The sequence below is a fragment of the Peromyscus californicus genome, unplaced genomic scaffold (genome assembly GCF_007827085.1).
Source record: "Peromyscus californicus insignis strain IS unplaced genomic scaffold, ASM782708v3 Scaffold_3__1_contigs__length_106647218, whole genome shotgun sequence".
NCBI classification, from domain to species: Eukaryota; Metazoa; Chordata; class Mammalia; order Rodentia; family Cricetidae; genus Peromyscus; species Peromyscus californicus.
Genome location: NW_026294551.1, coordinates 80,365,126 through 80,392,586, shown reverse-complemented (window position 1 = coordinate 80,392,586; position 27,461 = coordinate 80,365,126). Strand labels below are relative to the sequence as shown.

At 37.2% G+C, this 27,461-nt stretch overlaps 1 protein-coding gene across 3 annotated transcripts in view; it reads left to right on the top strand.

Annotated features, from left to right (window-relative positions):
- The window catches only part of Gabrb2 (gamma-aminobutyric acid type A receptor subunit beta2), a 218,304-nt gene that overhangs the window by 160,707 nt on the left and 30,136 nt on the right, over nt 1–27,461 (top strand). For 2 of the 3 annotated variants that reach the window (XM_052758473.1, XM_052758474.1), the window contains exons 7-10: nt 16,484–16,621; nt 18,332–18,484; nt 22,239–22,483; nt 26,876–26,989. In XM_052758473.1, the coding sequence (XP_052614433.1) occupies nt 16,484–16,621; nt 18,332–18,484; nt 22,239–22,483; nt 26,876–26,989 (650 nt within the window). The remainder of the gene's footprint in view (nt 1–16,483; nt 16,622–18,331; nt 18,485–22,238; nt 22,484–26,875; nt 26,990–27,461) is intronic. The other variant, XM_052758475.1, reaches the window with a different exon arrangement.

Here is a 27,461-nt window from a genome sequence, read left to right as displayed (position 1 = left end):
AAAGCAGTTGCACTGTTCAAGTTCAGATCCAAATAAAGCTCGTGCAATTGCAATTCTTTCAAATAATTTTGATGTATAATTTTGCTTCCTTCCTTTTTCCCTCTAATTATTATATTGAAAACTACTCTAGTGTTTTCCTTTAAGCCTTCCATGCAGTATGAAGGAAGGCTGATAATTTTAGTGTGGTATCTTATACGATATCTGCATCTCTTAATATTATCTGTCTTCCTGGGTGTTTTATTGGGAGACTTTCCTTCCTCAGGCTTCTTTGCAGGAATTAATCTTAAGCATTTCTAGTAATTGTGTGGTTTTTACTTCTGTCAGATGCACTAACTAGTGAGAATCATTTTTTAATATCAGGACACATATGGCACTAAGCTGTCTTGTGGCACCAGCTTAGATTTAGTACAATATCACAGTTTGCAAAATGGTTGATCATGTAATTATTAGGATTGTTTTTCTTTTTTAAACTTATTAACTAGAATATTTCTATGAGAAATGATTCTCTCATATCAGATTATTTTATACTCTTAGAAATAGATAGAACTTCATATGTTTTTTATATGAATTTTCAAAATAATGATTTCACAGTATCATTCAATGTTGACCATGGAAAAGTATGAGTTGAGGGGTATATTTAAAGACTGTTTTTATGCATCACATATTCTGTATTTACCGCTGTAGAAACTTTTTTAATTCTTGCTGATGACCTGTTGACAACTGAGCCTTTTTGATTCAAATCTAGTACATTTTGCTTTCTTTTCATTTTACAGTATTCTAGGTTTAGCTCACACTTTCACTTCCCCAGATGAAAATCTGCCCTTTTTCTAAGCAGCCATGTTTTTTTTTTTCTTTTTCTTTTTATTGAGAACAATAGCTAACAACCACAGACAACAAGGCTGTTCACATCTGAGGCTTTTCAGTAGATTGCTGGAGGAGATGACTTACCTTTTTTTCATTTTTTAAAGATGAAAAACAGTGTGAGTTCTTACAAACTGACTTTTTTATCTTTTATCAGTGATTCTTTTTCATAATAAAAGCCCAGTTAATATCTTTGGCATTGCATAAATCTAAATGAGGATTAGGAAAACTTATCCAAAGAACTGCTCTACTAAGAGATCATTCAAAGCATGCCATACTGTTTCGCTGCATCACAGTGCAACATATTAAAAGTTCAAAATCTTGTTACTAACATTATCATCATCATCATCATCAACATCATCATCTTTTAGTAAGATATACTTATACCCTTGTCAACCTTACACTCTGAGGGAAAAAAAATCATGTCTTTGGAATTTTGGCCCTATATATACATGTCTGAAAAGACATTCAGGTCTGTGCTTTCGGACATATTTCAGTTCAAATGTATCTACAGGTTGTTAAAAACAAAGAAACAAATTTGATATGTGGAGAAATTTATCAATGTTAAGCAGAGGTCATAAAAGTATAAATTTTACTATCACTGTCACATGATAATGAAGATTTATAAAGCAACATAGATATATCAAAACATCAAATATTTCCTGAATATTGTGTGTGTGCGTATGTGTCTAAGTGTGTATACTATATGCAGTGTAGTATACACATCTATAACCATTGGATTAAGTATGCTTAGATGTATTTAGATATGTTAGGATGCAATTTAGATTTTCTTTCTGTCTTCCAGGGGGGAAAAAAAGACACTCACATATAATCATGTCCTAGATTTTCATCATTAAAACATCAAAATAAAAAGTTGCCACCCACAGATTTCCCAAGAGACAAAGCTGTTTCCATGCAATTCTATATTCTGGTCTAAATGTTTTGGATCAGAGAAAAAGCCTAGTTAAAGCAGGTGAAGCAGAGCATGGTGACTGGTCTATTTTGTGCTTCTGATCACAGCTTCCAGCTATGTCATTGATTTTGCTGGACAATCATGTTATACATGCTTGATCCATTTATTCTCCCTCTCTCTTAAACCTGTACCTTCTCAACACCGCATTCAGTGTTCTCTTAGCTAATGACCTTGCTTTCCACCCCACTAGGAAAACCGAATCATCATGAGAGGACTTAGAATCCTCCCACTCTGCACCTACCCAGCCACCAGCCTCCTCACCCACATGTCACCTTCTCCCGGCTGTTGTCATGATTCCTGTAAATAGAATTCCTTTATCTTGCCCACTCAAGGGAATGGCTCCAGCCATCCACCCTCTTTCCTATACCAGTTCTTATTGCTCCATTGACAGGGTTAAAAGGAGATTCTCTTTCTTCTTACTTCAAAACAAATGTCTTCCTTTACTTAACAAACATTCCTAGCTGCAAGGCTAGCTTTCCCTATTATAGCAAACTTCCTTTCTATGTCTATTCTATATTTTATTCTCAAATCCCTCCAGTATGTTTTGCCCCTCCACCATGACTCAATCTGAGATTCCCATGGCTGTTAATGACCTCAAATGAACACCACAGTTCTCCTCTTAAGTGAATTGTTTGAGGCAAATATTTTAACAGCATTGGTGGCATACTCTCTAGTTTTCTCTACGACCATATGCACTTTTTTTCCCTATACTCCTTGGTCTTATTGTTTTTAATCTTACATCCTTTCACATCACAGTTGAGGATGTGAGTTCATACACAGACCACTCAACTTAAATTGCACTTAGAATTTGTCCCGGTTTGAATTCATGTCTTTGTACTATCTCACAGAGTTGTCCAACATTCAATATCATTAGTGTGCTGAATATATTCAAATGTTTATCTCTAACCTGAAGACTTTCACAGTGTTTGGTCTATGTACCAAAGTTTGGTACAAATACCAACTTTGGTATATGAACCAAAGTTTACATATACAGATCTGCATGTCTAAAACTGGCCTTGTTATAAATTCACATAAATCTAAAATACATTAAGCCTTCCCTGTCTCAATGCTCATCCATCCTTACATTTGTCTAGGCAGAACACTTTGGTGTCATAATGCCCACACTCTATTTCATATGCCAGCATTTGATTGTTTCATCTATATTTTTCAGTTCTCAAATTTTTTTATCTCCTTAATGAGACTTGTTGCTAAGTTTTGAATCTTTTATGACTGTGGTTGTTTTCTGTACTTCATTTTCAGGTAGTTTATTATTCATTTGAAGAAGTGCTAGTTATTTCTTAAAACATAGACTTTGTACCTTGTATCCTTTATGAATTTATTAGTTTGAAGTGCTTGTGTGTGGACATGTGGATGTAGCTGGAGTTTTCCTGTGTCCCCATGGCTTCTGCAGCCACTCAGACCCAAGTAAACACACAGAGACTTATATTACTTATAAACTGTATGGCTGTGGCAGGCTTCTTGCTATCTAGTTCTTATATCTTAAATTAACCCATTTCTATAATCTCTAAGTTGCCACATGGCTTGTGGCTTACAGGTACTTTTACATCTTGCTTCCTCTGTGTCTGGCTGGTGACTCCTGACTCAGCCTTCCTGTTCCCAGAATTCTCCTCTCTCTTTGTCCCGCCTATACTTCCTGCCTGGCTACTGGCCAATCAGCACTTTATTTATTAACCAATCAAAGCAACACATTCACAGCATACAGAGCAATATCCACAGCATGTGGACATGGGTCTGTATCTCTCTCTGTGTGTGCATATGTGTGTGCACATATATGTGTCTGCAAATAAATGCAACTTAAACTCCTCATATCCAATTTGGTGTATTTCTTTCTTTCTCTTGTCCAGTTGCTCTGACAATGATTCTTTAAGTACTGTGATGAATGGGAGCAGCCAGAATGAGCATCAGTCTCTTCAGATCTCAGTGAAAAAGTTGTTGACTTTTTATCATTGACTACAATGTTAACTGTGGGTTTTATTGTAAATTTATTATGTTAAAGTATATTCTTTTATACTCAGTCTGAATTTTAGTGTTTATTTCATAAATTGTGAATTTATTTCTGACTCACAAATTTCTCTTAAGCCTAAAGCTTTCAAATAGGAGACATTTCTTCTTTCAGAATGTGTGATATTCAGGAATAAAGAAGGTCTTTGGTGACTTAAGTTGAGAGTCTCTCATTAGGTTGTGGTCAAGGCTGGCATCTGTAGCTGTGGTCTCCTCTGAAGGTTGAACTAGAGAAGAGTCTGATTGTAGACTCACTTACAGAGTTGTAGCAGGCTTCAGCTGCTTGAAGCTGCTGAACTGAGATGCTCAGTCCTCTGATTGTTGGTCAACAACTCACTTTCTGCCTCACATTTGAGTCTACCATCATGAAAGAGCAAAGAATCTACATGGTGAAAAAGGGTATAAGCATCCTAAAGCAACGTTCAGTCTTTCAGTAACCCACAATCACATACACAGTTTCCACCAGGTTGAGAACCATATATGGATGGATGTAGCTTCAGTTGCATACAAATATATTCATTTGCTTTCTCAGATACACATGCCCCTCTTCATCAAGGGAAATAGCAAATGATGATGTGAGGGCTTGTGCCTGGTCTTATTATATCATGTTGTACCTTGTTTTGTTGCTGTCCCTGGGAGGCCTCCTCTTTTCCAGGGGAGACAGAGGGAGAGTGGATCTGGGGGAGAGGGGAAGTGTGGGGAACTGAGAGGAGTTGAGGGATGGAAAGCTGTAGTGTGTGTGTGGAGCATTGCTTAAGAGAAGAACAAATAAATATATTTAAAAATTAAGCGCTGTGAATATATATTATTACTAAAATAGCTATGAGCTAAAAATAACCTCTAAATCCCTAGCTTTTCAAAGGTTATTTGTTATTTCTTTGTCATAAGACAACAAAATTATTAGTTATGGGTAGTTTTAATCATTTCAAATTAAATGATTTGGGACTGGAGAGATTGTTCAGTGGTTAGGAGCACTCACTGTTCTTGTAGTGAACCCTGGTTTGGTTCCCAGAACCCACATTATGGTTCACAATAATCCATATCTTCATTTCCAGGAGATCTAACATCATCTTCTGAACTCCATGGTACACATAAATACATATCATAAACACTCATACACGTTAAATAAACTAAATATATCTTTTTGAAAAACAGAATTCTTCATAGTTTTAGCTAAATCATAGACTCTTATATTGCTAATTCCCAGAGACAGTGATTCCCAATGTGTGGTCTGAAATGCCCAGATATTCCTGAGAACAAATCTATCTAGGGAACTTTCTAGAATGTGCTTAGATATACAGTTCCATTCACGAGAGTATCAAGAATTTATTTCCCTCATTGCCCTTTCTTTTACACCATGAGAACACATTTCTTAGAGGCGTTAAGTAATGTGTGACTGCAGTGACAATGTGAAAGTATACTTGGGGATCCATCTAATTTCTGTCAACATTGAAGAGATGCACAGATTCAAACTAACACCCTATTCCATACAGTTTTTTGTTTTGAAAAGTGTAATTTATCATCATAGAAATGTTCTTTATATTAGCAAGTAACAGGGCCACCACAGTTGGTCTCAAATAGTTAATGACTAGTAACAATAAATGTTTTAAAATGTATTCTAATTTATATCATGGTAAATATCAATAACTTTAACCCACACAAATATCTCTTTAGTGTCTTCAGTGGTTTTTCAGTATATAGGAGTTCAGATGCCAAAACTTGAGGATTGCAGTTTAAGGACAATAATGTGTTTTTCAGATGTAGAAAATGAGCTCTGAAGGGCATATATTCTGTTTTCACAGTTCTGTGGTTTCTGTGTAGCAAAATTGGGACAGCAATCTAGGTAGGTGTTCTGGTTGGTGTTCTGGTTGGTCCAGTTTCTAAGATTCATAAAAGCAGTTGGCAATTCCCTAAAGCAATGTTTAGATATGACTGGGAATACTATCCTGGAAGGGAAAGTATATATTCCATATATCTCCATGAAGTGAGGAAAGTTTGTTTTCACTTTTGTTTTTGTTTTTTTTTTTTTGGTTTTTCGAGACCAGGGTTTTCTCTGTGTAGCTTTGCGCCTCTCCTGGAACTCACTTGGTAGCCCAGGCTGGCCTCGAACTCACAGAGATCCGCCTGGCTCTGCCTCCCAAGTGCTGGGATTAAAGGCGTGCGCCACCACCACCCGGCTTGTTTTCACTTTTAAATAGGATTTGTTGTTCTCTCTTAGTTTCTGCTACTTAAAAGCTAGCCTAAAACTCAGTGAATTAAAACAAAAGCAATCTTTCTTATTCCTTAAAAAGACTACACATTAGCTGGGTGGTTCAAGTTGAGCTCATTCTAGCTATGGCCATGCATGCTACTGTCCTGGGGACTTGCTGTCTGATGTCCATGATAAAGGAAACTGTGCCTCATGGCCCAGATTACCCAGCAGGCTGCCCAAGGCCTGTTTCCATGGTGGCAGCAAGAAACTCAAAGGGTAATTATAATTACAAATTTCCTGAGGCCCAATCTGGGGCTGTGTCAGCAACACAGCTCATGAAAACATGAGACAGCACAGATTTGGGGATTCAGAGAAATAGTCTACCTCTTCATGGCAGGAGTTATGAATTCACATTGCAAAAAGGAGTGAATGCAATGAAAATAGTTAAATATGAATGTCCCCAGCTGACCCTGTATTCCAGTAACGATAAGCCAAACTGTGCTCTAAAACGTAAAAATGGAGCCCAGTGGAGTATCTCTATAATGTTACGTAATAGCCCAGACATATTGTTTTGTAGTATAATGTTGGATGATAATTATAGTGACCAAGAGGTTCTTTGCCAGTTCTCATTTCTGACATTAGGGCAGGTAACTTAACCTTTTAAAAACTGTAGGCTCTTTATCTATAAAATAAGGAAAAGAGCTTCTGTGTCAGCTTTATTAAAGGCTGGGTGAGGCAATGCTTAGGAAGCACTGGGCTCCATAGAGGAAATGCTGTAATCACATAAGCCAGTGACTGCTTTATAAAGCCCCTGCTCTATCTCATTCAGGGAATTCTTCCCAAGTCCCTCTGACAAAACAGCAATGCCATATTTAACTTCACACATCTGTCAACATGAGTGGCATATGAGCCATCAGTTCTAAGTCCCTCCCTCCTGCTGGGTACATAAACCCTCTTACAGAACATAAATCCAGTCCGTCTCAATAAATATATACTAAATATCTGATAGTTGTGATCTTCCATGCCACTTTGTGGATGGAAGGAGTGTATTCTCTATTTAAGTAAGCTCTCACAGTTGAGTAAAGAAGATAGAGTCTGTGCCAGATAACTTATATTAAATATATTGAATACCATTAAAATAATATGCAGGTTCAAATAGGGGCTCATATACTGTTTGTAGGAAGAGCATTATTATCAAACTCTATGCTAACAGCATAGATGAAGAGCTTTTCTAGACCAAGCATCCTTCATTAGGAGTTTCCTGCCTGCCACCATTTGTATAAGTGATCCTCAGCTCACCTTGTGTCCAAGTAAGAATATGCAAAAGAGTGGGTTAAGATAGAAAGACCCATATCAGTCTCTGAATCAGTCAGCCAAGCCTTTCCTTCCTTTGTCACCTCTTATTAGGAAGCAGATGGGTTGGTGTCACAGTTGACGGCATTTTATTGCACAGCTGTGCAAATCTCCTTGGCCATTCAATTGGCCTTGTTAATTTAAACATCTTCCATTATCACTCTTGAGTTAGCATGCTCTTCTGGGTGACTATTTCCACCTTTCACAAGGGAGCATTATTGTATTTGAGCTGCAGGTATTGGATCTCTCTGGAGACTAGTGTGGCAGATTGGTTCCCAAATCTATCAGCCCAGAGGAAATCATTACTAGAGTTCTGAAGCCCTTCAAAGGATACTTGAGCTCAATCTAGGAATGACAATACCTATTAAAAAACCCAGAGCATCTGGAAGTTTGACTAAACACAGGAACATTGGCTACAACTTGATCAACTACTTCTTTGGACTGGTACTAGCAGTATTGGCATTCTTTTAATGACTTTGAGCTTGTGGGATGCAACTTACACATCTCAAGCCACTGATGGGGCTCAGACTTGTAATTCTGCCACTCTGCCACTCATCAAACGGCTTCTTTTGCTTCACTGTGCTCACAGAGGAGATTTGATATGTCACAGGTGGAGGGGCTAGTACCACCACTGACAATTCAGTTCACCCGAGTAGAGCAAGTGCTGGCTTAAGACCTGCACAGAAGAGAAAAATGGCTGCAGAGCCAGACATGCCTTTTGATAATCTCGATGCTAAGACCAGCACATCCACAAATCCTCTAATACAGACTTGGCTGTGGGAAGTATAGTGGCAGACACTCAACTAAAGTGCTCTGAAAGGAAGATGCAGGAATGGAATGGAAAGAGACAAGGATCTCAACTATAGGAAAATGAATGAATGGGAAAAGAGGGACATTGCGATGGGCCCTTGCAGAGTGCTGATCACACTAGATGTGAAAGCAGAAATACTTCAAATAACTAAGATCACTTAGACAAGGACCTGAAGGTCAAAGAGTTCCTCAAAACTCACAAAGAGTATAGGCCAATGATAAGAAATTTGCAAGAGACAGATATATATGATGAGGCAGCAGGTAGAAGCCATAGAATGTCAATATGTGTCAATTTTCAATATGTGACTGATGGGTTTTCATTTAGTTTTGGACCATCTGGAATGATGGCCCAAATATTTTCTCTATTTTTGACTTTTCATATTATTTTATTAAAGCATCATCAACTTAGCTGGGTGGTGGTGGTGCATGCCTTTAATCCCAGCACTCAGGAGGCAGAGGCAGGTGGATCTCTGTGAGTTCAAGGTCAGCCTGCTCTACATAGAGAAACACTGTTTTGAAAAACAACAAAAGCACCAACAACTTGTCTTCATTCAATATTTTCCTTACTGCTCTTTTACATTTTATTTTCATTTGTCCTGTTTGTGTTATCTTTGAAATGGAGTGTCATGATATATCCCAGGCTAGCCTCCAACACCAACTCCTCCAGTGTTGACCTCCAAAGTGCTGAAATTACATAACTGTATTACTATGCCTGGCTCTCGAGCACTTTTAAACAAAGCAATAGTAATAATTTGGAGGAAGGGGGAATACTTGAAAAGTTGCTGATTTGTTTGGTGTTGAATTTAGATAAAGATGTTTTCAACTAGTGAGAGGATGGAGTGTTCTTGAACTTAATGAGGCTAAACATAGAAATAAAATTGGCATGGGTACCAACTTGTGCTAGAATTTTGGGGCCCAGAACCCTTCCCTCTCTCTGCAGTATTGCTTATTTATAAGTTGTAGATGGTTAAATGAAATCAGGTCTCCAGACAGTATATGATAATTATTTTCTAGTACCTCTCATAAAACAGAAATTTATATTTTAATTTGGGGTCCAATAAAACTTTTGTTTTCAAGAGATCTTCTTCCTTAGCCTGTCATGCTAGATCCAAGGCATTCCTTACCTGACTTTATGGCAGAGGAGAGAAATTTACTCTGCAAAATCCTTTAATCCCTTGCTATATTAAGGATGATATTTGGACAAACAGCATCAACTCCCCAAGGGCTTTGATAGAATGGCAGAATCTTAGGCTTCATATCTAAATCAAGTCTGCATTTTAACAAGATTTCTGTGGGATTTCTATACACATGAAGTTTAAAAAGCACTGTCCTATTTTTTAAGCCAAAAACTTTTCAGAATCTTCTGTATTGAGACTAAGAATTCATGCATTTGGACAAACATTCTTCTCTATCACAGGAGGAATCCTGATATCTAGAACCAATCTTCCAACCTACTGTAATGCCATGACCATATTAAAAAGCTTCAGGCTGTACTTTGTTCATAGGCTTCCAAACTCAAGCTAATATTATTGAAGGCTGAGGCTATTTTTGTTTATTATTTTTAATGGTTTTAGATCTGGACCATTGCATTAATGTCTTCACCTCTCAAACACAAAACAAATGTCCAAGACATGCACTATAGTTAAATTTCCATAAATTATCACAAACTACTCTGCACCCATATGGAGATTTAAAAAAATTACTGTTTTGTCAGGGGAAATGGATTTTAAAATTCGCCATTTGAAACTTTATTTGACTGTGATAGATTTTAGAGTCTCATATTTCATAAGACTTGAATTTTATGAGTGGTAATCTCTCTCTCTCTCTCTCTCTCTCTCTCTCTCTCTCTCATCTCTCTCTCTCTCTCTCACACACACACACACACACACACACACACACACACACAACACTTTGATGCAGGAATGAATGTTGGGCCACGACCTTATGGTAAGCTTTCCAAGAGAGCACTACACACTCAAGCCTGACCTTCTCTTGTACAATTAGTTTGAACTACTTGTGGTCTAGAAATGGCTTTGCAGCAGAACACTCATGTCTAGCAGTTCATCTAGAAAGCAGAGTGAAGAACGTGATAGAAAGAGTCAGAGAAACCATTCACAGTGTATCCGCAATATGTGTTGCTGAATTCTAAACAGCCACTGCTGTGTCTTAAAAATCCTCATGGATGTGGCATTGATAGTACACAGTCTTGTACCTTCGCATGACTTTCAGACCTACGTATATATTGGAGTCCATTCAAATTGTAGGCTTCTAATCATGGTCACTTGACGTAGACGTCATAATGGTGCTTGCTTTCTTGCAACCATTTCCCCTTGCTACCTCCCTGAAATGTCTGTCCGCTTTGCTTCACAAAAGGCAGTTCCATCTCTTTTATTGCAAATATTTTCTCTGTCTTGGAAACTTATTTGGATTAAAATGATGTCTAATCTACTAAAGAAGGTTTACTCTCAAGGATTCATAAGTCTTCTCATGTGCTTCTCCCGCAGGCTTGGTGGGAATTACTAAGAGAACCATCTATTGTTTTCCTGCATTGTGTGAACTATTCCCATCAAACATTTAATGGAATGATTGCATTTGGATGGGTGTTTTTAAATAGTTATTTTTTTCTAGCCACACAAGTCCACGCTATGATAGAAATAAATAGAATTAAAATGGATTATTTTTTTCATAGTTTCCTTTCCTTTACTGTGTCAAATATAACAAGTGGCCCAAATGTGCTGTTATTCTCGAATGCATAGATTATGGAACCCGTTTCCATACAAAGCTAATTATAAGAGTAATGTTTCTTAGAAAAGAAATAAAGATTTGCTAACAGTTCCTCAGAGACTCATAGTGACCTCCTGAAAATGTTATGAGGGAGTTACATGCTAAATTTTTAGAAGTGAAGTGATTGAATCGAAAAGCTTTCAAAGCACTATTTTACATGCCTGAAAACCAGGGAATTTGAGTTCAAATGGTTCCTATATGATTCTCTAACAAATGAACTCATATCTACTGTGAATTTCCCAATAGCATTGATCTATGATTCTCATGCACTGCCAATTGGTTGGAACAAGATACTACTAGTAGGTTAAAACAATTGCTAAGTGTTGATAATGATGATAGTGACAGGTAAACGCAGATAAAAACTGCAAAACATTTCCAATCTCACTGGGAAACAAATCTTGGATAAGTTATGGGAGGACCAAGCCACTTTAATGTCCCACTATCAAAAATAAATTGTGGAGTCAGCAATTAGTCTCTTATCAGTGTTCTCATTGGTCTCCACGGTTTAATGCCTTGGCATAGGTACATACTATTTGCAAAGTAAAATTATAAAATTGAACATTGACTTAATAAATAATAAGATATGTGTAGACTGACAGTAAAGAGAGGTAAAACTTTTTAAAATACCATGTTGCATAATAAAATAATGTCACACTTGTAAGGATATGTTCAGTTATTATGTATCTGTGTTTCAAAGTGTCATTCCTACTCCTTAGATCTCTGATAATACATTTGCTTACTGATATTTGGAAGCAAAAAATGTCTCCAATTCATGCTTCCTATATACTCATTTGTAAATGTGATTCCTGATCAGAAGTGATGTCATGGTGTGAGTTCTTGCCACTGTTATTCTTCCAGGTGGATTGCAATTCACTTGTGCTTTATGCATTCATAGCCCATCTAAATTCAGTATGTAGGTAGTGGTTTTGATGATACAACCCAAAACAACGTAATGGATCAGATTTAGGGGTTCTATGATTGAAGTATAAAAGGTAAGTTTGATTTGTGAGATATTAATGAAGCCCTTCAGTGCATGGCTGCCATCTGATGTGTTCTAAAGGAAATCTAATTATTTTCATTATGAATGCTATGAAAGTCAGGTCATACACATTTGCATATATTTTCTCCTAGTTTTTAATCACTCTGAGAGACTGCTAAGCATTTCTCTAGAGAAAATTCAAAGTTAGGAGAAAACTAGGTCTGTTTTAAGCCAATCCTACACGGTATATGGAACTGTCTTTTTAACTTCCCTGCCCTCACTCAGTGAGGGGTGATTGTTCTTTCATCTGGAGAAACAGAGGGTATGTGAGAATGCATTTGATTTTCACTCAGAATATTTTAGCCTGAGCTAACCAAAATGATACTGTTTGGCTTTTGAAGACTAGCAGTACCTAATAAATGTGTGTAATGTGCTGCGTCATTGTGTTAGATACCAAAATCTTGGGCATCAAAGTGACCTTAAATGTTTCATTCTCAATTTCCAAGCTTTTAGGACAGTTCTACAAATGTGGTCAAATCACTAATTTTCTCATCATGTGGTCCCTTGTTCTGCTCATGAATAAGATGGAATGCAGCTAAATGCTATTCATCTTAATAATTAGTATCTAAAACTTATCAAAAATTAATATTATCCCTCCTGTACAATTATGAGATTTTATATGAATTATGAGAGGAGAGTCTCATTTTCTTTAATGTGGTATAGCTCCTAGAAGGTCAATCTCAGTCCAGTAGCTGACCTCACATCCAGAATATAGACATAGCACAATTGGAGTTGATGGGTTATCAAGTTTAAAAATAAAACAAGAGAACAGAAATTTCCAGAGGTGGGAAGGGAGAAGTTAAGGGGAGTAACTGAGGTAAAAGTGATCAAAATATGTTGTGTGAAATTCGAAAAGAATTTTAAAAATTTAAACAATAAAAAATTCAAAAAATTATGTGATGTTTTCCCTTGTAATTCACTTCTATAAAGTAGCTGTTATTTCTATTATTGTCTCAATTTATATAAGAGAAAATAGAGAATAAAAAAAGGTAAAATTGTTTTGCAAGACAGGAGGAAATATATGATAAAGAACCTCTGGGTAACCCTCAAATGTTCTTATGAAGTTTTTAAAATCCATTTTGAAAGTATTTATTTAGTCCTTAGACACATGTATAGTCAGGGTGTTGTGGCTGTGGGTGTGTGTGTCCATAATATATAAATACCTAGATAAATCATCATTATAAATAACTGTCCACTCAAATCAACATGTGCATTAAATCATTATTGTCTTAACATAATGATTTTCCTGAGTGCCTTTTCCCTAGCCAGTATCACCTAGCAGACGCTGTCAAACACGTAGATGTTGTTCTTAATGATGCTTTCACTAGGTGAACAAATAACAAGCATAGCCTACGCTAGCTTACTGAAATGCCTCCCGTTTTCTAATTCCTCTGTGTATGGATGTGTAATATTCACAGTGGTGAATGAGAAGGCGGTCAGTACTGAGGAAGGCAGGGAGGAGGAGAGGGGGTTGGAAGGGTAGAAATGGTCTTTATATGGGAAATATTTGGGGACTCATTTCTCCTCTTTTACTTCAAAGTTCTGTACCCTTTGTGTGCATTACAAAGCGGGCACTTTGCCTCTTTTTTAACATGTTGCTTGTTTTATGTCCCCTAGCAGGGTTCTATAGTGAGAGAATGCTGTCTTTGGACCAAAATGCAACAGTTCCTTACTCAGTCACATGCCAGATAGGTGACTTCAAGCACTTTATGTAATCTTTCATAGTCTCAAGCATTTTCTGCCATCAAGCTAGGATAAAAAATACTCATTCACAATATGTGCAGTCAAAACTTAAAACATTTATAAATACTCCTCCCCTATAAAATAATTGTAAATATTGATATAAGAAATTATTTTTATTTTAGCGTTCATAGGGAAAAAGGCCATATTTAATATATTTGTTATTTCTTATTTGTTATCATCATCATCTTCAGGTGCTAGACAGGTGGTTCTCAAGGTTTTCAAGTTCTTCCCAAAATACAGTTATCCAAGATGCTTATTTAACAGCAAAAGGCAGTCTCTATGTCAAGCATTTTGATTATTATGCTCATGAGATAATAAACCCAGATTCATTGTTTCTGAGGCTTCGGCTCTCAGTAAAGGGATGGTGTCTAGTATCGGCTTAACAGCCCTTGACTAGATCCATAAGTGGTAATGACTATTTCCTAATTCTTCCCACGGGAACTGATTGTGTCTTTTTGTTTTACAAATACCCCTTTTTATGTATGACAAATCCAATTTTAGGATGCATTTCCAAGGACCTGGTTTGATTGCTTCTAGGAACTATTGCCCTTTCTCTTATTATAAATTGTGTTATCAAAGACTGAACTATCTCATAACTGAGATATTTCTATAAAAAACAGAAAATAAATTAGATTGCATTTGAGATACCAGTTTGGACCATGAGAGCCTAATATCAGGAAAAGTGCAACCTTGAAAAAATATCCTTGTCCTTTGAGAGAGACACCTCTCTTCTTAGGATTAGAGTGAGAATTTTAATGGGGTATGGATTCTATGCTGAGAAGTTGTTTATTGTGCCATTGACTTATCACTAGAATATACATAAAATCTTGAAATTTACTTTCAAATCAAAGTTTTATATGAAAGCAGATAATCCACCAAAAAAGATCTCTAGATTAGCTCATACTAATAAAAACATAATCATTTAAAACTCCACAATTGTGTTTCAATATAGTTTATGGTGTTTGAAAGTAAACAAACATTTTAAAAAGTTCACCAAAATCGTACACTGTGAACCCAGCCATACTAATGCTTACTAAGTTCTTTTTAAGGCCTGTATTTGTGCATTGAATAGAGATGGATATGCTATTATGAATGGATGGAATTTCAGATGTCCTTAAAGTTACCATCATCTGAACTGAACTGTAATCTATGCAGAAATGGAAAACATCCTACTGCTATCACAATTTTTTTTCTGGCATTGAGAAATGGCTCAATGGGTAAAACTTGCTGTACAAGCATGAGAATGTCAGTCCAAATCTCAGCACTCCTGTGGAACTGAGAAATCAGACACAGGAGAATCCCCAGATGCTCGTGGGACAGCTAGTCTGGCAATGCATGAGCTAAACAAGAGAAGCTGTCTCAGACAAGGTGGAAGGCAAGGACCAATACGAGAGTTTGTCCTCTGACCTTTACATGTACACAGAAAATGCCTTAAGAAGAAAGAAAACTATCTTAGACTAAACACTAGAAAATGCCTTAAATAACATCTTTTTACTTTATTTACTTTTGATATTTAGAGATTTAACTCCTTCGTTATCAGGAAAGAGAAGTGGGTTATTGATCATGATTGATGTGCCGCTAAGTGTTTAAAGACTGGTATTCTGGTTATCCATACCACATTATTTAATACCAAGCCAAAAGCAAGGAACCTACAGAGTCTCTAATTTATTTTGTTGATTTTGCATTTAAGGGACCAGTTCCCAGACTTGTAACATTCAGCTGTCCAGATATAAAATATTTTTAAAGACAGAATGTGACACATTATGTAAAGATATGGTGCATGCTTTTGCTTGAGGGATTTATTTGGGGCCACGTTAGATGAATCTATTAATTATTAATATGCACTGGGTTCTGTTGCATGTATCTCTGAAAATACTGTTTACAGTCTAATACATGCTATTCCCTGCACTCATATTTTCTCTGCTCAAATGTTAAGATTCAGGGATTGAAAGTATCATAATTATACAGAATCTTTTCACCTGAGAATATCCAATGATGAGCATCATATGAGTCCCACAAATTATTGTTAAATGAATGGTAGAACACTTCCTGAATGTAGTATGCTTTTCAATGGACACTATACATTCAGATCTGTTAGAAACTATTAGAACCAGTAGCATTTTGAAGGTTCAAAAACCTTCGATGAGGAAAAAAGAGATGTTTTCAGAGATGTAGTACACGGATATTGAAAACCTAATTATTCATTTCTTCATGATAACTTCTTTTCTGACATGAAACCAAATATGTTACAATTCAAATATTCTATATTAGAGGGGGATAGTTTGATGGCATTCATCACTAAACTAACCACTTGAATACTTTATTTTTTTTTCTTTTTTTATCATCTCTTACGCATGATCTAGGGTCATGTGATAATGTGATCATGTTTCATAGACAGGGGAAGACTCACAACCAGATAGATCTACATCGGAACCCCATGTGTACCACTTCCTACTTCTAAAAGGAAGATGCTGTTCGTTTCCCTCAGCCTTTGACACCTTGTATGTGTGAGTCTAATGATACCTCCCTTATGACAAGGTTGTATGAGGTTGAAATGCTTCAATAGACTTGAAAATGCTTAGATTGCTCCTTCACACATCACGCTACCACTGTGGGTTGTGATACATGCAGAGAGCAGCTGCTACATCGGTGTTCTTTCTATGTGTTTGTTTCTGTTTCGTGAACTCATGTGTGTTTCCTCTTACAGATGGATACACAACTGACGACATTGAGTTTTACTGGCGTGGCGATGATAACGCAGTCACGGGGGTGACGAAGATCGAACTTCCTCAGTTCTCCATCGTAGATTATAAACTTATCACCAAGAAGGTGGTTTTCTCCACAGGTTTGTAGTAGAGGGATTATGCAAAAGAAACTTCAGCACATTTTTTCAGGATTCCTTTTCTTGAGGCTGTATTCTAGGAACCAACAATATAGAAGCCATGCTACAACTACTGTTTCCCAAGAGGCCCCATTGCACCATTCAGAAACGCAGTTATTTTTCTGGAAAGGCAATTTCAAGCCAAGCCAAGCCCTTCTCTTCACTTCTCATTTGCCAGAGACGAGATGAAGTATAGAGAGAGGGAGGAAGGAAGAGCTGGGCCAGACTTAGGTGTATTGGTTTTTTGTTTGTTTGTTTTTAAAATCACTTTTTTTTTTCAGTCATTATGGTTTTCTGGGGACAGCTCATTTGGCATCGAGGATAGTTCATTCAGCACCTAGCACTGTAGCATGGCATCCTCTGAGATCAGTAGCCTAGAAGGCCACATTTTCCTTAGAGCTTGGGATTTTCATTAGCTCCCCCTTCTCTTTATGCTAAGGCCTCCCAAATGTTGAGATGACATGGGCCCCTTTATCACTTTATCTCATACATCCGTGATGTTGTGAGTAGCCATACGAGCTCATCTACAAAGGACACAGGAAGGCATGCATTTGCTAGAAACTCCTTTAGTGGAAGTAATAAGCTCGCTAGAATATTCCTCTTGGTGTTTTTCTTGTTGAAATGAATCCAACAGGAGCATAAGTAACAAGCTCTATCACTGCAGATTTGGAGAATTGACTTTCTGCTAAGGATCCAGAAACTTGTCGAGCTGTAAACCACTTCCAGCAAAAGCTGTTGTGACTTAGTGAAAATGCAAAGTTGTCTCTAGCTTAAGGAAAAAAAAAAAAAAAAAAAAAAAAAAACAGCCCATAACTGGGTGGGAAAGTCTTCCTTGTCTCTCCTGCTGCCTTTTACAGGGTGAACCTTTCACACTCCACGACTGCACACTCCTATATGTCTTCTCTATAATGGTAACTCCCCACCACAGCTCCACGGTCAAAGGACTCAGGTTTAGGAAACTTGTTTTGTTTGCTCTTTGGGGCAGGCATGTTTTGTTGGATGGGTTTTTTGGTAGCCTAGTACATAGTGAGAGCTATGTCCTTAGGATGACATTGAATTCTTTATATCCCATGAATCTTATTTAAAACTTGTAAATCTCAAGTGATTTCTTTGCTCTCAAGCAGTGATTCTCCACCTTCCTAATGCTGAGACCTTTTAATACAGTTTCTCATATAGTGACCCCCAACCATAACATTATTTTTGTGAAAACCCACACAGACACCTGGGTGCTGATCACAGACTGAAGATGCATTCTATGGTTTCTGAAGGTGTTTTTTTACTTCCATTAGAGCCTACAGCCTTATTCTTATAATTAAAAAAAAAATTGCAGGGTAAATGTAGGAAGCAACAGTTGAAAGAGGGAAAGAGTGACTACACCAAATTGCATTGTCCTCACAGTTGCAGAGAATGAACGTCTTTGGTGTAATATATGAGGCTGAGCAGGAAGAACATGGATTATTTAGTTGCTGGTAAGAACAGGATGCATTCAACACTTGAGTCCTACGGCTCATTAAAACACCTGGGCTCTCAAACTAGATTTACAGGAAAAAATGCTCCTCACCACCAGCTAAAATTAAATTTAGGGAAGAAGTACAAACTTTTTATGGGCCTTTAATGGCAAGTACCCTATAAATATTGATTGATAATGATGATGTTCTCAAATTGCCTTTCTAGGTTCTTACCCGAGATTGTCCCTCAGCTTTAAGCTGAAGAGAAACATTGGCTACTTCATCCTGCAGACGTACATGCCATCCATTCTGATTACCATCCTCTCGTGGGTCTCCTTCTGGATTAACTATGATGCTTCTGCTGCACGAGTTGCATTAGGTAGGCCATTTGCAAACTGTGGAGTCCTCTCTTTCCTCCACTCCCCTTCTCCCTCTCCTCCCTCCTCTCCCTCTCTCTCCATCTTCCTCTCTTCTTCTCCTCCTCTTTCTCTTTGTGCTTCTTTCCTTTTCTTTCCCGTGTGTGTGTGTGTGTGTGTGTGTGTGTGTGTGTGTGTGTGTGTGTGTGTGTGTGTGTAAGCACATGAACTTTCCTTTCACAGAATTTTATGGTGTACGGTAAGACTGGACATTTCCCATTACAAGACTTAAGCCGTGAGACTTTGATGATCATCTGATTCAGTGTTAAATCAATTAAACACAAATTAAAGTTCTTCCATGTCAAAATTAGTTAATGGTAGAGCTGTTGGTAATGAAATTGGTTTCATCAGTTTGATAGTCTTATCAAAACATATTTCACGTAATAATGCTTGCATAATTGCTCAATTTGTCTCCATGCTCCTTCACCTGTGAAATGCTTCCTTTTATCCCACACCCCAGCATGGAGATGTGCTATATAACAAATGTATAAGCAACAATTTTTCTCAAGGTTTATTCCTGCTTCAAGGCAGCATGTAGAAGGCAGGAGACAAAAGAGTCAAAATGCTGGAACATCCTTTGTAGTATTGTTCACCATATGCCTGACTGTGCTTTTTCTCTCCTAACACCAGATGTGAATAAATTACATTTCATAAACATTTTTATGAGATTCAAGTAAAGTAAATTGTATGACCTCTTGCACAGATTTTACTATTTACATTTCTGACTATTCCCTTTAAAATAAGGGATTGTTTGACTTCATCATAAGATCCTGATTCAGTCATTACACTCACAGGAAAACCATTCATTTTGCATTGAAAAACATTTGCTTAGCGTCTACCATGTGCTGACATAATGAGGTACTAAAGATGCACTTCTCCTTTTGTGAAAGTTACATTCTTAGCAGTTAAAGATAGATAAGAGTCCTAACAGCAAAGAGATGGAAGCAACCTTGGTGACTACTAACAAAAGAATGGATAATGAAAGTGTGGTCTATATACATAAGGGAACTTTATTCAACTGTAAAAACCGAAATTATAAAATCTGAGGAAAAATAGATTGATCTGGAAATTATACTAAGTAATATTCTCACAAAGGAAAATGTTACATTTTTTAATCATATGGGAACCCTAACTTTTGATGTTTATATGCATAAGTATGTGCATGAGTGTGAATGAAACTGGAAACGAAGTCATGAGGGGAGAAAAAGAGGTGATGAGGGAAGGGAAGAGGGTAACAGAGTACAGAGAAAACAGAAAGTTGGGTACTAGAGTGGAAAGGTAAAAGTGGAGCAGAGAACTGGAGTAGAAGATGGACAATGTAGAATAAAAATAATGTTTGAAAATGTCACAATGAAATCTAAAATTTTGCATGATGATTTTTAAAAAAGTAGAAAACTAGAAACTGGAGAGCCACAAAATGTAACAGTGGTGAGTCTGCAGAGAGAAGAAAACAACATTTTGTAGCTGTGCCTGGGAGTGTTACCATGATCAGGGCTGACCTCACCCAGAAGCTGTTACAGGAGAAAAGACTTCAAGAAAATAAAAGATGCAGAAAAGCATCTGAGTGGTGACAGTCCAAGCCTCTGACAAAAGCTCAGGGCTTGGAACAAACTGGGAATGTGAGTGGGAACCTGCAGAGGACAGTATGGAGAGAAGTCATAAGAAAAGATAGTAGGAGGTGGGAGACGAAGGGGTCGTGAAGGGATTCAGAGGTGTGGTTAAAGGCTTTGCTGTTATTCAATGTGAAATAGACACTGAATGTGTAAGTGCCGGGATATAATTTCTGTTTTAGGGGGGTAGTATTGAATGCTATTAGGTTAGGCTGAGGTAGATCAAGGGTGAGGGTGGGAGAGAGGAGCAATGACCTCCAGGAATAAATTCTCTGTCACATGTGTTCTTAGAATGACATAAATACCTATTTAAACTAACCATAAATACAATTTCTATTTAGTGGTTTTGTGATTATCTCCCCTAAATCATTGAAAGATCTACTGGAGAAAGGTTTGTATGTGGTCATATTTCTGTGTTGTTTTATGCAAAGATTAGCGTTCATAAAATGCTAATAAAGAAATGGAAACCATATACCCTGTTTTCATAAAGTAAAATTATAGTATCTATTGTGTATCTGTTGTCCAAATAAATAACTTATTGAAGCTTTAAGAGAAATGCTTAAATTAGCTTTGTATTTGAATCATTTAATATTAGGTACACAACTACTTTCAAGGGACATTCAGATTAATGTTAAAGTCAGCAATGTAAATGTAGTAAGTGTGTAATATAGTATAATGTGGAGGAGGAATGTCAAGGAGTAAAATAAAATTGAAAGTATTTCAAAATGACTAAAGAACATCTGAAATCTGTAAGAAAACACCTTATCTAAAGTAAAACCGGCATCCAGACTTATGTTCATGTAGCTATTCATGAGGTTCTTCTAAAAACAAAATAAAAATCATTAAGGAGACAGAATTAAATGAGAAAACTTCATCAGAGAAGTCTTTGCAAAATGACATTAAAGTTTTGAGGTATGATTTGGGGTAGCTTGGAAGGCGAAGGTTCGTGACATCTAAGTTCAGATGGTGGCAGCGCCACCTGGGTGACCTTGGCCTCTGTCTGTCCTTTGTTTTCTCAGCACTGTTTTTCTACAAAGCTGAACTGTACTTACTGTATGGAGGACTCTGAATCCCAATGACTTTACTTTCCAGTGGCAGCTCTGAGACTAACTGCTCTCCACTGTTAGAGACGCCTGCTGACTGGACAAGAGAGTATAACCTGACCCAGAGTGACATTTCCAATCAGGACTCCTATAGCTTAGGTGTCTCATATCTGTGTGCTATGCGTTCAGCTGTCCAACTCAAAAATATGAACACTCTGGTCCCTGTTTCTTTAACCCTCTGCTTCCAGCTTCCAAATGTTCACACCCATTTGTGTATCATCTATATAATGCATTCATAGATCTCAGAACTATTTTTGCCTGCTTTAATTTCATGTTTCCATTATTTATATGGACTATCAGGGGAACCATTTAACTGGTAGTCTTTGTTCCTGTCTTATACTCTGTTCCTCCATTCTCCACAGTGTTACCAGAGCAGTTTTCCTAAATTCAATGTGCCATGTATACGCTTGCCTGTCGGCATCTGGCCAGCCTTTGGCATTCTCTTTCATTTGACCTCCATTCTTCTTTAATATATCTATGAAAATCTTGAAATCTTGTTAAAGAGCTGTGAACTCTCTTGAAGGAAGTTTTTCTTACATGAAGTTTTTCCACCCATGATGCCCTGGAGCCCGCTGGAGCCTTTTTTCTCCAGTCTCTGGTTGCCTGGGAAACACCCACTCATTCCTCAGAAAGCACCCCGCAAGTCTACCATTCTTGCCCCTGACACAACAGGAATCTGAACTAGGGTCTTCTCTATGCTAATTTGCCCCAAACATACATGTCTACCATAATATTTAATTTGTATTTCCAATCCCCTACTTCATAAATAACTACAGATAGAAAAATACAAATTAAAGGAAATTTCCCATAACAATTCATGTTCACTGTAAATTAACTTATGCATATTCCCAGGGATGGTATTTGATAGGCTGGTATATGATAAACCTCCATCAAATACATCAGTATATATAAATAAATAATGCTAGCTTTTCCAGCTTTTGTGAGAACAGTAAGGGAACAGGAATGTTATGACTCTAATTTTTCCTCTCTTTTCTTTTCTTCAGGAATCACAACTGTCCTAACAATGACCACAATTAACACCCACCTCAGGGAGACTCTCCCTAAAATTCCCTATGTAAAAGCCATCGACATGTACCTGATGGGGTGCTTTGTCTTTGTCTTCATGGCCCTTCTGGAATATGCCTTGGTCAACTACATCTTCTTTGGGAGAGGACCCCAGCGCCAAAAGAAAGCAGCAGAGAAAGCTGCTAATGCCAACAATGAGAAGATGCGCCTGGATGTCAACAAGGTACATTTACAGGGAAAGTAGTACATCTCATAGGGTAATGCTATAGAGCTCTATGGACTTCTTAACACATAGAGAAACATGGCCAGGAGAAGGGAATGGTAATATCGTCCCAATATTACATAGATAATAACTGAGAGGCAAAATTGGCTCCCTAAATGTATCACCCAATGTTTGAATGGCCTTTCTGTCAGCAGTAGATATGTTCAAACTTCAATACCTGATAACCACACAAGCTGTTTTTCCATATATGAGAATCATATGTTATAATTAATTTACATTTCTCTAAATTTAGTTACTTCATTTAAATTTATTTAAATAGAAAACTTCATTTCATCTTACTCAATAGCACTTGCTGGTACATGACCTTAAATATAAGCATTATTAAGCTGTTGCTTATATTAAATGAAGGCTCTGGACCTAAGATCCACACTCTCTTTGATTTAAAATAGAAATAAACAACTTTAGAAACATGTTAATTACCTACCAACAACAACTTGAGATGTTTTTCTCCTCCAAGTAATCAAAATGATAGGAAGAAGTAGAGAAAAGAGGAGTAATTTTCTCAAGTGACATGGATTACTTAATGCCTCGCCTATGTACCACTTACCCCAGAGCACTTCCCTGAATGAGGTGCCCCCATCTTCATTAAATTAAGCAGGATCACAGACTTCCTACACAAGTTTACACACTATGTCTTCTTGAAGTCAGAGTTTCATCTCAGTGGAATGTCCAGAAGAGAATTTTTGAAAGACTGAATCCTGGGTTTCTCCTAAGCCTGGGCATCACACATTTTAAAGGATCACTGGGTTATTCTAGTTTGCCACCCAGTTTAGGAATCCTCACTTCAGGGCTTTAGTGCCAGACTCAGTGGAAGTGGGTTTCTTTGATCCAAATGTAACTTCCCCCTGGCTTGCTATTGTAATGCTTTCTGCCCTAAACAGAATAATTATGAACCCATTTCTTCATTTTCCATGTTTGAACTTTTTGAGATAAATAAAATCATGTTTTTATTTAACATCTGCCCTAGTGTTTATGAAATAGTATATAATACAGGACCCATTAAATAGTTCATACTGAAATCATGGGGAAGAAGAATGTGCTTAAACCTTCTGTAATTATTAGCAATAACAATAGTTAACTAGGTCACTGGCATCTTAATGTCTTCACCTTCAGTTTAACTCTAAGGATAGAACACAAGTGAGCTCCAGCATTGGAATTTACTTGTGGCCAACTCCATGGAAGCTCCTGAGTCATGATCCCAATTTAACCATAGGTCTGATATTTGTTTGTAGACTATTTTTAAAATAAAGACTCTTCTTTCTCAGATGATGATTTCTGTAATGATAGATTTTATATGTAATCTCTGAAAGCCAATAAGCAGGGAGTCTAGGAACTGTCAATGTATTGTCAGTGCTCAGGTATTCTGTAGCTGGAATCTTTAGGCTGGTAGACAGCAAACAGCCAGTCTATCAGTATTGGCTTTCTCAGTTTGACAAATGAGAACACAGATAAATCCCTTTCATGATTTGTCAGCTATTGTATCCTAAGTAAAAAAAAAAAAAAGCAGAAAGAATAATAAATAAAATTGTCTCCTAGGACTAGGGTTTAAAACGAGTTTAAACGATTGCCTAATGCAAGACTGGCTTAATAAGATAACATCTGATCCCATTTCACCTTCATCTACCTGATCTTTTCATACTAATTTGCATTTAAATGATAAATTTAAGATTGGAGCAGTGGAGATTTTAAGTAAATGGAACCTAAAGGAGCCTTTCAAAGTTTTAAATTCAATTGTTTCCAGATGGAAGCAGAGAAAAACTCATGGGATAGGTACTTTTTGATGATGAAAAGTCCCTCCTTCTGTCTGAAGGTGGGCACAGTACAGACCATAAGTAGCAAAATCGAGAACACAAAAGGATGCCAAGGCAGCTCCTAGTACAGTGGTTCTCAAAACAGGATAATTTTTCCCCCGGAGAAGTTTTGACAAAGTCTAGAGACATTTGTGTGTGTGTGTGTGTGTGTGTGTGTGTGTGTGTGTGTAAAAAGCTGGAAGGTGGCTGTCGCTACTGGTATTTCATGTGTGACAGCCAAGGATGTCAGTAAACATTCCATAGTACCCAAAATAGCTTCCCATGCTGAAGAATCATCTGCCCAAAGCACCCAACCTTCCTACTTCAGACCTGAGAAACAGTGCCCTTTCCCTTCCCCCAAATAATATATTTGAGTTGGTATCGTTAGTCTTTGACCACATGGTTTGACCATTTTATTTGATCAGAACCCCAGTAAAGATATCCAGCACAATAATTCCACATCAAATTTTCAATCAATCTGGTTTAATATTTGGCCATTTGTGACAATAGAAAGAGTCAACATGTCTGGCCTTCAATTCCTTATCTGTAAAGTAGGGTCAATTCTTCTGTCATAATATTATTATGAAGAGGTTATTTGAAGATTATTATGAGAATGTGAAAAGAGGGTAAGAGAGTCCTCATTACCTAGTAGCCTATTCATTGAGTAGTATGTATCAATAAAAATGATATTTTAAGCAACACTGCTTTTATATTAAATAGACCATCTACATTCTGATTGGTACTGATTTCTTTGGTTTTTACATGGTCCAGCATCCCCAAAGTAGAGTACTACTTAAAAAGGAGTGTATGTGTGTCAGAAATTACTATTACAGCAAGGGGATCCCCTTTTCAATAGTTGTTAGCTATAAAATTTACAGCAAACTTATTGTGTCAAATTCTGTCAGACATCTCATAGGGCAGCACATCATTTTGATTAGATTAAGACAAAAAGATGCCCATGTAGCATTTCAGATACTGACTTTCTTTTCAACCCAGCATGAAAGGTCAGAGGAGATCCATATTGAGTTCTGATTATGCAATCTTTCTTTTGTGTCAGTATCATGCATAATGCCACTATTTCTTATCAGAAATGTCCCTTCTTTTCAAGCATAATTCTAAGGTTATTTTCCCCCAAGATTGGACACATAATCAGCTAAGTATTGTTATCTCCTGTCGCAAAGAAAAGAATCAGCTGCTAGGAGAGGGATTAGTTTTGTTTTGTTTTTTTCTTTTCCTGCTTTGATGGCTTCCTAGAGATGGAAGGACTGTGTGTGTTCAGCTGCGGTGATTTTAGACTGCACAGTCCCAAGGTCAGGGCAGGATGAGATGGGGAAGGTCAAAGGGGAAAGATGTGCTTCTGTAGTTTCCTTACTTCTCTTTATTAGTCACTGTTAATTTTTTGAAAATATTTTTCAGCTTTTGAAGCACTTCTCATCCTGTCACTTAAATAACTCGGAAACCAAAGCTAATAAGGAAAACATGCAATAGCCAGAATTGCATAGGAAAGTTAACCTACCCTAGTACCTGCTCTGGGTTTCCCCAACCATAATTAGTGTGCATTCCATGGTACTGAGAAAAACAATGGGAAATTACAACTCTCGTTCCATATTAGTCCATCTGTGCCATCAGCTTACTTGACTTAAAGCCCAGCATCCTGCACATGAAAATCCATAACTCAGCATCTCTTTTACCTCTACTTAGGGAACAATCTAAATTGTAAAACATTAAGAATTTCAAATCAACTTCAAACCATCATAAGACCTACTGATGTTTTCCCCAAGTGTCCTCTGCAGTAATTCAACACATATAATACTCTCCCCAAAAAATAAATAATGAGAAAAATATGCAAAATCTTTCTTGATGTGAGCAAAGCCTATCTGTTTGTTTTTGCAGGGGTGTGTGTGTGTGTGTGTGTGTGTGTGTGTGTGTGTGTGTGTGTCTGTGTGTGTGTGTGTTCCCTGATAGAATTTGCTTTAGGTTGATTTGTTCTCATGGCTAAAGTTTTCAACTCCACCCACCCCCACCCATGTCGCCACACACACACCTTTCCTTGCTTTAAGCTTTATGTGGTCTCCTGAGTTCTTTTTCTGCAAGTTGCTAAGTATTTGCATAGTTGAGAATCTAGTCATTCTTTCTTTTTCAACCTTAGTTACTGCACACTTGAAATCGCTCCAATGTGCTTTTCGTATTGTTAAACCTACAGCCACCAGTTTTCTAAATAAAACTCTTCCAAAAAGAATCCCTACTTGAGGTTCCTTAGTCTACATTAGGGTGTTGTGACTCTGTATTGTCCTTATGACTTTGCTGAGGCTTTTGTAATGCAAAGCCACTAAGACCTTTTCAATGTACTCCTACTGCTTAGAATGAACTCTGAAAATTCTTTTTGAAAACCAGCTAATCAGCATTCTCCCATTCTCCATTAGTATTGGTCTTTTTCCTTTATGCTTCCTGAAGACCAATAACATTTATATATACCAAGCTCACCTTAATTACTGGTGCCATCAGTCAACTTAATTAGCACATTCTCTACTTTGTCTTCCAGATCTTTTATAAAGATATTAAACAAAATGGGACCCAGTATCGATCCTTGTGGGACCCTACTGGAAACCTCTCCCCAACTAGACGGACTACCAATTACGATTTCTCTCTGTATACGGTTAGATAGCCAGTTTTTAATCCATTTATTTCTATTTCTGTTTGGGACAAATTTGTTTAGCTGTTCCCTTTAAAATAATGTTTGGCATTTTTGAAGATAATCTATAGGCATGTATCCACAGATTTGAGTCTAAGGGAAGTATCCTTTGAAGACCTACTTGAGTCTTCAATATAATACAGCTGTGTGGACAACAACCTTAAGAAATTATTGCAATGCTAGAGAACAAAGCAAGTAGATTGTATTTGGACATGCCTATTGTTTATATGGAGAGACTGCAGTATCATGATATAACTTAGCTTTCCTTGGTTTTGGTGTTGAGGGTTTTAAACAGTTGAGTGAGTATTCTGTTGTTTGGAATATTGGAATTCAGAAACTTTACGTTCTACTCTAGATTACTTATTTGTGACTAAGATTGTTATGTTTGCATCAAGTCCTTGCTTTATTGTTATTTATTTTATAAATAAGCGTTTTT